Raw genomic sequence first — 14753 nt, forward strand, 5'->3', positions numbered from 1 at the left:
GTTTGTATGCATGCGTATGTGTAAAAGTATAGTAGCTCCAGAGTCTTCATTATGCCCTGTTGCTCGGTCCGTGTCCTGCAGCTGCCTCCTTCAGGTTTGAATCTTGTGGGATGTATTGCCTCTCAGGAGTCTCACAGGCTGTGGAAAGCTGACTTCCGGAGTTTGGAACTTAGACAAATGCAACGGGATGCCAGGGACGTGTCTCCGGTAAACTGCCTAATCCACTTGCCACCCTCAGTTTTTCAGTGGTTGTTTGCTCCTCAAGAATAGATATAATTTCTAGAAATTGCATAAAAATATAAGATCCTATTTTAAGATTTGTTAAAAGCTTTTTGATTCCAGGAGCACATTTCCTTTGAAAGGATAAATCTTTGTGTCATGAAGCAGAGATGCTTATTAGCCTGCTTTCTGGGATCTGCAGGTTCCTAGATGAAGCCTCCAACCTTTCTTGTATTTTGAAATATTGTGTCCAAGTGCCTCTTAATGAAGATTCACTTATCCTTTTCACACTATTAAGTATGGTCTATGGGGGACAGACTTCTCTCAGTCCATGTGAATAGAGCCCATTACTGCTAATGGAAGCTTTGCACATGCCCGTGGAGTTGAATAGGCATTGAAATACATTTAGACTTTCATAGTCATTTAGTTGCCTTAAGATTTCAATGATCTCTTTTTGTCCCCAAATGCTGTTTGGCATTGATTTGAAGTATCTGGTGATGGGGCTGAAGTTGTAACTTTAACAGGTGTAAGTATTTCTTTCCTCTGTTTCAGCTGAGAAGTTTTGAGAGTGAAATATTCACAGCCATTAAGAGACCTCCAATTTAATTTCTCATCATGCTTATTCTGTAGTTCACATTAAGTCCAGAGTACTGAAGGAACTGACAAGTGGACTTGTAGACATCAGATAGCTGGTCATGGTGTTGGCCATGGCATCTCAGGATGTTCAGAACTTCTTCCAGCCTCTCTCTTCCTGGATATCTCGGGTTTATGAAGCTCTCCAGCAAGCAGGAGATACACTATCTGCTTCGCTGGTTAATTTGAGCAAACGAGACTCTAAATTGAGTGACAACCTAGACCAGAACTTAGATGATATTCAGATTCAGGAAACCTACTTTGAAGATGAAGAACAAGGCAATGATTGGAGTCAAGAAGACGCAAATTCTTTGTTTCTTGAAGTGGATCATTTCTCCTGTTGTAATAGTGATTTGCAGGACTCTCCCCAAGGTTCAAGCCCCAGACTTAGCCAACATGCAAATGGAAAGGACTCATGTTCCATAATGTCCCAGTGGCCCAATCAGACCCTTGATGACCAAAAGCAACCACTTGTACTTTCTTCTATTGCTGAGGAAGAACATCACCTTGAAAAGCAAAGGAATGGCCTTCAACATGGCTTTGACAGCCAGCTCTCTGATATTTTAGAAAATGTTAATGGAGAAAAGCAAGGTAAGCTAGCCAGTAATCATTTCCTCTGGGGTCTTCCAAAGGACAATTTCTACTCATTTTACTTTGACTTGTTTTAGTTATCGTATGACTTATTTTTATCCTTCTTATACTTTTCCACATACTAGCTTCTTCTTGAGAGATGTAATCCTTAGAAATATTTTCAATAGATAAAACTTTGGAAGATCCATTTGTGGGCTCCATATTCCAAAACAATAGTTCTGAGCAAATGAAATGGTGAAAATGAGTCTGTGAGTTCTGCAGAGAAGCCCCTGTGCATATGTTGCGCTTTTAAAAATATCTTTTAAAATATTCTTTTTTTTACTAGGCTAGGAATCTCTAGATGTTACTATATTATTCAGTGTGAAATCCTGTGCAAAAAGCCATACTTGTTGCAAAATTTTTACTTGATAACACTCCAAGAACACTTCTCACAGAGTTTCGCCGAGATGTGATGTGAGATGAGAGTAGATAGGAAATCTTTGAAGTAAGAATAGCTTGATTTTCTTTTAGCTTTGAAGGGAAAGGACAAATTTAAAACAAACTGCTTTGTTTTATAGAGCTTTCTCCTGTCAGAACTGAGCATCTAATAGATCTTCAATAAATGCACAATGAATATGGTGAAAATGTGCTTAACTCTGTAAAAGTAGCTATAGTATGTTCTGGCATGAATTTCTCATGCTTCTAATACTCTAAGCCTGATGTAAGGACATTTCTCATGGTCGAGCGACAGGGATATGTGATACACAAAGAAAGGTGTTGGGTATATATAATATGATGTGTTGTAATGCATACATGGCTCACACAGATTATTGGATCTTTTATGTGATATAAAGATGAAGTCATTAATTCTCTTCTTGATGGAGGGAGCAGACTTTTCTGGAATACCTCATAGTCTCTCCATCTATTTTTAGTGATTCTTCTTAGCTTTGTCTTTTTAGGGAAATGTTTTATCCAGATACATGAAGTCTTGGTCAATGAGGAAACATAATCTCCTATTGTTTTTATAATGCTTTCTTGATGCTCTTACTCAAATTAAAGTAATATTGAAATGCTAGAATAAATTGGTGAAAACTGGCAGGCTGATATTCTTTCTGAACCTGATAAACTATAAATAAATGAAATTTCAAGTCTTTTAAAATTTTCTGTAGCGATAATTCTAGAAATATCTAGGTTGCCAATAGGATTTCTTAGATTTGACTTGAAATTTCCATTTTTATTTTGGAAAATTCTTTCTAAAGTTCAACTATGTTTAAAATTATTAATATGAATTTAGCCTAATAGATTCTTAAGACTGGCTTTTGTTAATTTTCGTAATTGTAATAATATAATGGCAGTAAAACAATCGCGTTCATTTGTCCATTCAGGAGCTATTTATTAACTAGATTGCAGCCTCCTGGAAGGCAGGTGGGGGCCATGCCCCAGATTCATTTCTGTTTCCGATGCGTTGTTAGGTATATAATAGGATATCAAATAATGATTAATGATGGAACACCAACAAGGAAAGCTGACAAATCTAAGAGGCAAATGCTATTATTATTCTCACTTCACAGTTGAGAAAATTGATGCTTAGAGAGTTTGAGAAAATACTCAAGATCCACATTTGGAAAGAGGCAGAGCTCTGGCAGTCTGATTCTAGAGTTTATGCATATTCTCTCTCTCTCTTTTTTATTTTTTTAAAGGTCTAATTTAATGCAGTAAAATTCATTATTTTTGGTGTACAATCTGTCAATCTTGACAAACACATACCGTCTTCTAACCACCACCACCAAGATATAAAACAGTCCATCACCTCAAAAAATACCACCAAGTCCCTTTGCAGTCAGTCCTTCCACCTCCCTCCAGCTCCTGGCAGTTGCTGATATACTTTGTCTCTATCACTTCGTCTTTTCCAGAATGTCATATAAATGGAATCATGCAGGCTTTTGAGTCTGGCTTCTTTCATAGTGCACTTATCATAATGCATTTGAGGTTCATCTGTGTTGTTGTGTGTTATTTGCCCTTTTTATTGCTGGGTAGCATTCCATTGCATGAATGCACCACAGTTTGTTGATCCATTCATCAGCTAAGAGATATTTGAATTGTTTCTAATTTTTAGCACTATGAATAAGGCCACTATAAATGATTGCAAAACAGGTTTTGTATGAACATAAATTTTCATTTCAGTTAGATAACCACCTAGGAGTGGGATTGCTGGGTCATATGGAAAGTATATGTTTAATATTATAAAAAATAGTCTACCATTTTCCAAAGTACCATTTTGCATTTCCGACAGTCATATTTGCACCAGCATGTTGTGGTGGTGTTATTATTAAAAACATTTTTTTTAGCCATTCTTGTAGGCATGTAATGATAGCTCATGTTGGGAGATAATTCTCCATTGGTCTCTTGCTTTTTTGCATGTCCTGTGAACAGAGCCACAGACAGTCTTTTGTTTTGGATTATCTTTTCAAGGATGTTTGTGTGACAATAGGCTTTGGAAGATAGAGATATTGTTTCCCTTCAGAACAGAGGGAAGATATGTTTGCTGTCTAGTCTAATAAAGATAATGTCTCTATTTAGGGAAAAGCTTAGGCAGATTTGCTTGCAAATGATAGAGGTTTTCCAAGCTTTAGTGTTCCTTGGCTGTGAAATAAACCCACTGCCTGCACAATATCTATCTGAGCCTGCCTCTGCATCACCCCTGTGGTACTTGGAGGACAGGGAACCTGTGTGAATGTGAGGTTCATATTGCTTGCTGTGCCGTGAGTTATAAACTGTCCGTTGTCTCTGACCCAGAAGTCTTGTGTCTTCTACCAACGTGCATAAAACTGTAGCAGGCCAACTTGTTAGTGTGTAAGTAGGGTAGAATCTCAGATCCTTCTTAGGTTTTAACATCTCATTTTGGCTTTAATTTACATTTCCCTGATAATTAATGACATTGAGATGTAGTTGTCATCTGAATAGCTTCTTTGGTAAAGTCTTCAAACATTTTACCCACCTCATTGAATTGTTTTCTTATTTTTGAGATTTGAGAGTTATGTTTATATGCTGAATTTGAGTTACTTTTCAGGTATATGATTTACAAATACCCATTTTGTGGCTTGTCTTTTCATTCTCTTAACAATGTCCCTCAAAGAACAGATATTCTTAACTAGGTGAAATCCAACTTATCAAGTTATTCTTTCATGATTTGTGATTTTAGTATCATGACTGAGAAATCTTGTATAACCCAGAGTCACAAAGATTTTTTTCCCCTATATTGTATTCTAGGAATTTTAGATTTACGGTTTTACATTTAGGGCTATGATCCATTTTGAAGTAAGTTTTTATATATGCAAGGCATGGATTGAAGTTTTTCTCCCCACCCTCTCCCAGACAGATGTCTAATCATTCCTACACCATTTGTTGAAATGACTCTTCTTTCTCCATTATATGCTTTGGCATCTTTGTCAGAAATCTATTACCTATATTTTTGTAGGTCTATTTCTTGACTCTATATTTTCCCAGTAATCTATGTTTGAATTCTTTCTCCAATATAGCACACTGTCTTGATTACTATAGCTTTATATTATCTTGAAATCAGGTAGTGTGAGCCCTCCAAATTTTTTATTTAAAAAAATTGTCTTGATTATTTTAGTTTATTTGCTTTTCCATATAATTTGTAGAATAAACTTACTAGTTAAAAAAAAATTCGAAGAAGTTGATTGGAACTGTCATGAATCCATAGTTCAGTTTGGAGAGATTGATATGCTAATAATATTTTGTTTTTCAACCCATGAGCATGGTATATCACTCATTTATTTAGTTCTTAGAAATTTTTAATCTGTTTTTTAGTTTCGAGCATACAGATCTCATACATGTTTTGTTAGATTTATGCCTAAATATTTTCTTTTTTTGATTCTATTGTAAACAGTACTTTTATGACTTTAATTTTCCAATTGCTACTTGCCAGTGTATAGAAATACCATTGATTTTTATTTAATGACCTTGTATTACGTAACCTCCTTAAATTCACTGATTTATTCTAATAGCTTTTTTGTAGCTTTTTTTGGGGATTTTATACATAGACAATAATATAATCAGTGAGAGAAACGACAGTTTTATTTCTTCTTTTCCAATATCCATGTCAAGTATTTCTTTTTCTTGACTGGTTACACTGTATTACTGTGTTGTATAAGAGTATTGAAAGTAGATATCTTTGCCTTGTTCCTTGAAATTAGTGGAAAAGCTTTGTCTTTCACTATTACTTAGTAGTTAGGTGTAGGTTTCTCTAGATGCTCTTTATTATATTGAAGAAGTTCCCTTCTGTTGCAATTTGCTGAGAGTTTTTATCAAAAAGGATGTTGAATTCTGTCAAATGCTGTTTTGCGTCTGTTGAGGTGATCATATGATTTTTCTTGTTTAGTCTCAATTACAGTGAAATGAATTATACTGACTAATTTTTGAGTGTTGAACCAGTCTTGCATATCTGGGATAAAATCCACTTAGTCATGGGGTACTGTTTCTTTTCATATATTGCTGGATTTGATTTGCTAGTATTTTCTGGAGGATTTTTTTTTCATCCATTTTCACTAGCGTTATTTACCTGTAGTTTCTTTTCTTGCAATATCTTTGTCTGGTTTTGGTATCTGGGTAATGCTGGCTTCATAAAGTGAGTTGTTGAATGTTCTCATTTCCAACAGTCTGGACAAAATTGTGATGAATTAGTATTATTTATTTCTTAAATGTTTGCTAGAATTTTCCAGTGAAGCCAACGAAGCTTAGAATTTTTTTTTGTGGGAAGATTTTGAAATATAAATTCAGTTTCTTTAGTATGTATAGAATTATTTAAGTTCTGTCTTTTTCTTGAATGATTTTAGCAGTTGTGTTTTTCAAGAATTTTTTTCATTTCGTATATGTTCTTAAGTTTATGCACACAGTATTTTCTTGCTATCTTTTTAATCGTTTGTGGGGTTTATAGTGATCTTCGTCTTTATTTACTGCTATTGGTAATTTTTGTCTTTTTTTTTTAAGATTTTTTTATTTTTCCTTTTTCTCCCCAAAGCCCCCAGTACATAGTTATATATTTTAATTGTGGGTCCTTCTCGTTGTGGCATGTGGGACGCTGCCTCAAGGCCTGATGACTGGTGCTATGTCTGCGCCCAGAATCCAAACCAGCAAAACCCTGGGCCGCGGAAGCTGAGCGCGAGAACTTAACCACTCGGCCATGGGGCTGGCCCCTGTCTTCTTTTTCTTTTTGTAGCGAGTAGGGTCTGGGTAGAGGATTGTCTTTCTATATATCTTTATTTTTGTAAATAACTGATTTTTGGTTTCATTAATTTTTCTCTATTGTTTTTCTGTTCATAATTTCATTGATTTCTCTTATTATCTTGATTACTTTCTTCCTTCTTGTTTTGGGTATAATTTATTTTCTTTTTTCTAATATAATCAATTAATATATATACTTTCCTTTAAGCACTGCTTTATCTGCATCCAAAAATATTGATATGTGTTTTTTATTTTCATTCTATTAAAATATTTCCTAGTTTCCCTTTGACTTCCTTTTTGATGAATTGTTTATCTAAAAGTGTGTTGGTTAAATTCCAAATATTGAGAATATCCTAGATAACCTTCTGTTACCAATTTCTAGTGTAATTCAATTATGATCTGAGCACGTAGTTTGTATTATTTTAATTTTAAAAAAATAATTAAGGTTTGTTTTATCACCCTGAATATGTTCTGACCTGTTGAATGTTTCATGTGTACTTGAAAAGACTGTGTATGTTGTTGTTATTGGGCACAGTGTTCTATAAATTACTTCAAAGTTTTTTTTCTTAGTGAGTCTGGCTAGGGGTTTGTCAATGTTGTTTATCTTTTCAAAGAACCAGCTCTTAGTTTCGCGGATCCTTTCTACTGTTTCTTTTGGCTTTTATTTCCTTTATTTCTGCTCTAACTTTTATTATTTCCCCTCCTTCTGTTGACTTTTGGCTTTGTTTGTTCTTTTTATAGTTCTGTTAGGTGTAGTTTGAGATTGTTTATTTGAGATTTTTCTTGTTTGTTGAGGTGGGCCTGTATTGCTGTGAATTTTGCTCTGAAGACCACTTTTGCTGCATCCCATACGAGTTGGTATGATGTATTTTCATTTGTCTCCAGATATTTTTTGATTTCTGCTTTGATTCTTCATTGTTCCAATGGTTGTTCAGTAGCATGTTGTTTAGTCTCCATGTAGTTGTGACTTTCCCAGCTTCTTTCTTGTAGTCTTTTTCCAGTTTCATAGCATTATGGTAGGAGAAGATGCTTGGTATGATTTCAATCTTCTTAAATTTATTGAGGCTTTCCTTGTTTCCCAGCATATGGCCTATCTTTGAGAATGTTCAGTGTGCACTTGAGAAGAATGTGTGTTCTGCTGTTTGGGGATGGGATGTTCTTTATAGATCTATTAAGTCCATCTGGTCTAGTTTTTCATTTAAGTCCACTATTTCCATGTTGACCTTCTGTCTGGATGATCTATCCATTGATGTAAGTGGGGTGTTGAGTCCCCTACTATCATTATGTTGCTGTTAATTTCTCCTGTTAGGTCTGTTAATAGTTGCTTTATGTACTTTGGTGCTCCTGTGTTAGTTGCATATATGTATTCATGAATGGAATGTCCTTTTTATCATTATGTAGTGCCCCTCTTTATCTTACATTGCCATTTGTATCTTGAAGTCTGCTTTGTCTGATATAAGTATGGCAACACCTGCTTTCTATTGCTTGCTGTTTGCTTGAAGAATCATCTTCCATCCCTTCACTCTAAGTCTATGTTTGTCTTTAGAGCTGAGATGTGTTTCCTGGAGGCAGCATATTGTTGGGTCTTGTTTTTTAATCCATCTAGCCACTCTGTGTTTTTGATTGGGAAATTCAATCCATTTACATTTAGAGTGATTATTGTTATATGAGGATTCAGTGCTGCCATTTTATCTCTTGTTTTCTAGTTGTTCTATATTTCCATTGTTTCTCTTCCCGTATATTTCTGACTGCCATTTCAACTTGGTGATTTTCTAAGATGATTTCTTTAGTTTTCTCTTTATTTATGATTTGTGTCTCTGTTCTGAGTTTTTGTTTAGTGGTTACCATGAGGTTTCTATAAAAGATCTCATGGATGAGAAAGTTCATTTTCTGATAGCCTCTTATCTCCATTAGCCTAGGGGGGTTCCATCTTTTACCTCTTCCCTAAGTTATGGTTGTCACAAATGATTCTGTTTTGTCTTGTGAATTTGTGATTAAAATGCAGTGTTTACAATTATTTTTGATTGTCTCCTTCCCTTTATCTTTAATGTTGTAATCGAGTGTTTGCTAACCTGTTCCGATGAAGATCTTCTTGGTCATTTCTTGTGTGTGTGTGTGTGGGGTCTTGTGATGAACTCCCTCAGCTCCTGTTTATCTGGGAAAGTTTTTATTTGTCTATCATATCTGAAGGATAGTTTTGCTGGATAGACTATTCTTGGCTGAAAGTTTTTGTCTTTCAGAATTTGGAATATATCGTTCCACTCTCTCCTAGCCTGTCAAGTTTCTGCTGAGAAGTCTCCTGAAAGCCCAATAGGGGTTCCTTTGTAGGTTATTTTCTTCTGCCTTGCTGCCTGTAATATTTTTTCTTTGTCATTGACTTTTGCCGGTTTTACTGTTATATGCCTTGGAGAAGGTCTTTTTACATTGATGTAATTAGGAGTTCTGTTGGCTTCATGTAGTTTTCTTGTGACTTGTTAACTTTTTTTCGACAACTATTTTGAATTCTCTCTCATTCAGCTTGTAAATTTCTGTGACTTCAGGATTGGTTTCTGGAGACTTGTCATTTTCCTTCTGTTCTGAAGTGTTACTGTAGTTTTTCATGGTGTTTGATGAACTGATCCTTTGCTGAGGCATTTGTAGTCACATCAGGTCACAGATTCCACCTGCCTGCTCTGGGTGGGGCAGGATCTGTTTTATGAACCCACCACATCTGCTGGAAGTTGTGCCGATAGGGCTCGTCTGCATTTGTCTGCTGGCTGCAGCTGCTTGGCAGGTCACACACGCATGTGCAGACGCTCCTATGTGGGGACTCCTCCTTTGGCCAGGAACTGGCCACCCTGGTGCTCTAGGCAGGAGGGGATGGGCGCTTTCTTTCATGCATGCAGGCCTGCTTTGCACTCATGGGTGGTTTTCCTGGGCTGCTGAACTTGGTGAGGGTGCTCAGGCAGTGGCTGAGCTGTGCCACTCAGAGTGGAGCATTCCCTCAGGCTGGGCTGCAGCTCCAAAAGTGAAAGTGCTCACATGCAAACCTGCCTGCCCCCATCTTACAGTTGCATGCCAGCTCCTGCATGAGAACACACAACCTAGTTCACTGCTGCTGGGAATGGAGAGGGGACCTGCTCACCTCCTTTCACTGCTTCCTGGGGATCCAGTACCCCCACCTTCAGATGCATGGCTGTGTGGGTCACTCAGATGCCCTATTGTGCTTTGTAGGGAATACTCTGTCGGTTAACGAATGTCTATTTGGTTGTAACTTAGAGGGGAGAGCTCACTCCATCACAATGTTGATGTCACTCCTGCACTGTGGCTTTTGACGTATTAACCATAGTGATTTTAAATTCCCTGTGTGAGAGTTCCAACTTTGGAGTCATATCTGAGTTTGACTTTCTTGATTGCTTTGTTCTTGGTGGTGTGGTTTTCCTTTTTGCTTGTCTTGTACTTTTGACTGAAAATCAAGCATCATATGTAGGGTAAGTAGTATTTCTGCCTGGAAATAAGTTTGCCTTTTCTAATGCTTGGCCTTCAGTGTGAGGGGGTTGAGTCCATTTAGTCAGAATTTGAGCTTGGTTTGGGTTTTGTTGTTGCTATTGTTAATCTCAGTGCAATATAGGCTTCAAAATCCTCTACAGTTATATCGTGTTTAGCATAGGGGCTTGTTTGCTACAGAGTTCTGTCAAAATCTGCTCCATCTTCAGCTTTGAGTCTCCTCTTTTTGCCAGTGCCTCACAGAGGGTCTCTGTTCTCAGGCTTTTGGTCCTTTCCCAGAAGGAGCCTGATGTCAGTCATGACATGGTGTTTGCTGGTGTGGTGTGGTGGTGCTGAAGTTTCTGTTGCCTCCTGTTCTGGAGTGGCCTCAGTCTTGGGCAGGTGATATGTTCCTGTGTCTGGAGGGTAATCTCAGAAATCTCACCCCTCCCTCAGAGGTAGGGGATCTCCAGTGGTCTGACCCGAGAACTTCTTTCTGCCCCTTCCCCAGAAGTGGAAGTTGTTATTCTGTTCTGTTCACCCACCTTAATGTGTCTGTGCCTGTGGTCTGAGGGCCCTTCCCCAAGTGGCTGATGGCTCTTGTTCCATGGTGGAAGTATGAGACAGGAATCTTGGTGAGACATCTTCCCTTTCCTACAGCAGCTGTCTTCCCCTTCTCCAGGCTTCACCAAGAGAGAAGTGGGTTCCACTCCTGCCCTGCCCACCCCCAGTCTTTCTTGTGAGCATTAAGTGAGTTCTGTGAAGCCAAGCTTCTAAGTGGGTTTCAATTTGTGTTTGTGGCTCCCATGGGCCCTGAGCTAACATCTGTGCCCATCTTCCTCTATTTTATACGTGAGATGCCTGCCAAAGCTTGGCTTGATAAGCAATATGTAGATCCACACCCAGGATCCCAACTGGCGAATCTGGGCCCCAAAGTGGAGCCCGCGAACTTAACTGCTATGCCACCGGACCAGCCCCAGAAGTTTTCTTTTTTTAACTTTTGAATTAGTTGGTTGCTTCATGACCTCAGCTCTCTGATGAGTTTTAAAAATGTGTCATTTTCTGAATTAACTAGATTATGTTGTTGTGTAAAGAACGGGAGCATTATTTCCAATTTTCTACTTCCTAAGTAGAAGCTAGAACTTAGAGCTTATGTACTTAACGCTATACTCTAAAATCGAATTGGACATTCTCATTAATTTGGGTAGCATTTTTGGGCTGGAAGATAAATGTACAGATGAAATATTGGTCTTCCTTTAAGGAGTTCTGTAATGCCCAAGAGATAGTTACATGTAACAAATCCTATTTAAAAAGTTTGTGTAAAGTTACAATTATGTACATAGTAACTCTTGAGATGATTTTGCCAGAGGTGATCAGAGAAGATTCCACAGAGCAGATGATATAGGACTGCGAACCCTGAGAATAAATCAGAATTTAACAGGTAAGTGGAGGGAGAAAGACATTCCAGTTGGAGGAAATGGCGTGAACCCAGACATGTGGACAAGCCCGACATTTTCAGGAAGGGATCATGAGGTTAGAGCTTGTGCTGCAGTTGCGAAGGTCTTTGTTTTTCGTGTTAAGGATTTAGCTTTTGTCCTGTAAGCAGTTGGGAATCTCAAAGAGATCTTAATCAAGAGTGACCCCAGCAGAGCTCTGTTTTAAAAGAATAACTCGAGCATCATTTGGGAGGCTGAATTAGAGGCAAGGATATATGTTAGGGAGTTATTATAGTTGCTTGTAAGAAGAAACAGTATGTAAGCCAATATGAACGTATAAAGAGAAACGGTTGCCATTATTTTGATGTTACTCTCCCTAAAAGTCATCTCAACTAAAGGGCTCTGGCAGGGCAAAGGGGCATCACCTTTTAACTGTGAGGTGGAGGCAGAAGTCCAGGTTTCTCTCCTGGCCTCCTTAACTCTTGAAGGGATGCTCCTCATTAGTGCTGAGTTGGGATGGGAGCTCCATCTCCTCATGTGGTATCCACTGGCACTGAAGGTGTAGATGGCCTCTTTACTGCTCAATGATGGTAAAAACCCTGAGTCTGCATTAGACTTCCTCTGACACCATCCAACTAGGAGGGGAAGGGTACCTCATTACTTCCAGGTGGAGTCCAGGCTTCCCATTTGGTCTCCAGTGATACTGTAAGGGGTATGGATGCTCATTACTGGCCATCAAAGATCAGAGTCCTGAATCCTTACTCAGCCTTCTCTGGCACCCCTCATGGGGAATACTGGGGCACTTTATTACAGCTTTGCAAGGATGGAAGACTAGGCTCCCCACTTAGCCTTTGCTGATATGGGTGAGGGTGGGGAACACGGGTTTTTCTGTACTGTTTGACGAGAGTAGAGCATTCATGGTCTAAAAGTTTTCTGTTTTGCTAATCTGGCCTTTTTGTGGTCCTTTGGCTTTTCTTTTTTATTGAGGTCACATTGGTTTATAACATTATATAAATTTCAGGTGTACATTATTATATTTCACTTTCTGTATAGATTACATCATATTCCTCACTAAAAGTCTAGTTTCCATCTGTCATCATACACATGTGCCTCTCTACTCCTTTTGCCCTCTCACCACCTTTCTCCTCTGGTAACCACCAATCTGTTCTCTATATCCATGTATTTGTTTATCTTCCACATATAAGTGAAATCATATGGTATTTGGCTTTCTCTGTCTAACTTATTTTGCTTAGCATAATACCCTCAAGGTCATCTATGTTGTCAAAAATGGCAAGACTTCATCTTTTTATATGGCTGAGTAGTATTCCATTGTATATGTATATATACTGCATCTTCTTTACCCATTCATCCTTTGATGGGCACTTAGGTTGTTTCCAAGTCTTGGCTATTGTGAATAATGCTGCAATGAACATAAGGGTGCATATTTCTTTTTGAATTAGTGTTTTTGTGTTCTTTGGATAAATACCCAGAAGTGGAATAGCTGGATCATATGGTAGTTCTATTCTTAATTTTTTTGCGGAATCTCCATACTGTTTTCCATAGCAGCTGCACCAATTTACTTTCCGGCCAGCAGCGTATGAGGTTTCCCTTTTTTCCACATTTTCTCCAACACTTCTTATTTCTTGTCTTTTTTAATAATAGCCATTCTGATGAGCATGAGGTGATATCTCATTGTGGTTTCGATTTGCATTTCCCTGATAATTAGTCATGTTGAACATCTTTTCATGTGCCTGTTGGCCATCTGTATATCTTCTTTGGTAAAATGTCTCTTGTTGGGTTGCTTGTTCTTTTGTTGTTGTTGAATTGTATAAGAACATTATGTATTTTTGAAATTAGCTCCTTGTTGTATATATGATTTCCAAATATTTTCTCCCAGTTGGTCGGTTGCCTTTCTGTTTTGTTGACGGTTTCCTTTGCCTTACAGAAGCTTTTTAGTCTGATGTAGTCCCATTAGTTTATTTCTTCTTTTATTTCCCTTTCCTGAGTAGACATGGTATTTGAAAATATGCTACTAAGACTGATGTCAAGGAGTGTACTGCTTATGTTTTCTTCTAGGATTTTTATGGTTTCAGGTCTTACATTCAAGTCTTTAATCCATTTTGAGTTAATTTTTGTGTATAGTGTAAGATGACGATCTCCTTTCATTCTTTTGCATGTGGCTCTTCAGTTTCCCCTCCGCCATTTATTGAAGAGACTTTCCGTTCTCCATTGTGTGTTCTTGGTTCCTTTGTTGATTAGCTGTCTATAAATGTATGGGTTTATTTCTGGGCTCTCAATTCTGTTCCATTGATCTGAGTGTCTGTTTTTCTGCCAGTAACATGCTGTTTTGGTTACTTTTGCTTGTAATATATTTTGAAATTAGGAAGTGTGATAACTCCAGCTTTGGTTTTATTTCCCCTTAGGATTTCTTCGGCTATTCAGGATCTTTTGTCGTTCCATATAAATTTTAGTTTCGATAGGGATTGCATTGATCTGTAGATTGCTTTAGGAAATATGGACATTTTGACTATGTTAACTCTTCCAATCCATAAGCACAGATTACCTTCCCATTTTTTCGTGTCTTCTTCGATTTCTTTCAACAATGTCTTATAGTTTTCAGTGTACAGGTCTTTCACTTCTGTGGTTGAGTTTATTTTTGGATATTTTATTCTTTTTGTTGTGATTGTAAGTGGGATTGTATTCTTGATATCTCTTCTGCTAGTTTGTTGTTAGTGTAGAAACAGTGATTTTTGTATGTTGATTTTTTTATCCTGCAACTTTACTGTGTTTGTTTATTATTTCTAACAGCTTTTTGGTGGATTCTTTAGGGTTTTCTATATATAAAATCATGTCATCTGCAAATAGTGACAGTTTTACTTCTTCCTTTCCAATTTGGATAACTTTTATTTCTTTTTCTAGCCTAATTGCTCTGGCTAGGAATTCCAATACTTAAATAAGAGTGGTGAAAGTGGGCATCTTTGTCTTGTTCCTGTTTTTAGAGGGATAGCTTTCAGTTTTTCACTGTTGAGTGTGATTTTAGCTGTGGGTTTGTCATATATAGCCTTTATTATGTTGAAGTACTTTCCTTCTATACCCACTTTATTCAGTGTTTTTATCATAAATGGATGCTAAATTTTGTTGAATGCTTTCTCTGCATCTATTGAGATGATCATGCATTTTTTA

The 14753-nt window shown here is 37.5% G+C and overlaps 1 protein-coding gene across 47 annotated transcripts in view; it reads left to right on the forward strand.

The window, feature by feature from the left end:
* The window catches only part of SYT16 (synaptotagmin 16), a 260414-nt gene that overhangs the window by 137520 nt on the left and 108141 nt on the right, over positions 1–14753 (forward strand). For 18 of the 47 annotated variants that reach the window (XM_070249860.1, XM_070249840.1, XM_070249843.1 and 15 more), the window contains one exon: positions 772–1443. The exons of 16 other annotated variants lie outside the window; for them this stretch is intronic. In XM_070249860.1, the coding sequence (XP_070105961.1) occupies positions 915–1443 (529 nt within the window). In that variant the 5' untranslated portion in view covers positions 772–914. Of the gene's footprint in view, positions 1–81; positions 208–771; positions 1444–14753 lie in introns of all 47 variants that reach the window. 13 more of the 47 variants (XM_070249847.1, XM_070249851.1, XM_070249842.1 and 10 more) reach the window with 2 other exon arrangements.

This window comes from Equus caballus, chromosome 24, assembly GCF_041296265.1.
Source record: "Equus caballus isolate H_3958 breed thoroughbred chromosome 24, TB-T2T, whole genome shotgun sequence".
Classification (NCBI taxonomy): domain Eukaryota; kingdom Metazoa; phylum Chordata; class Mammalia; order Perissodactyla; family Equidae; genus Equus; species Equus caballus.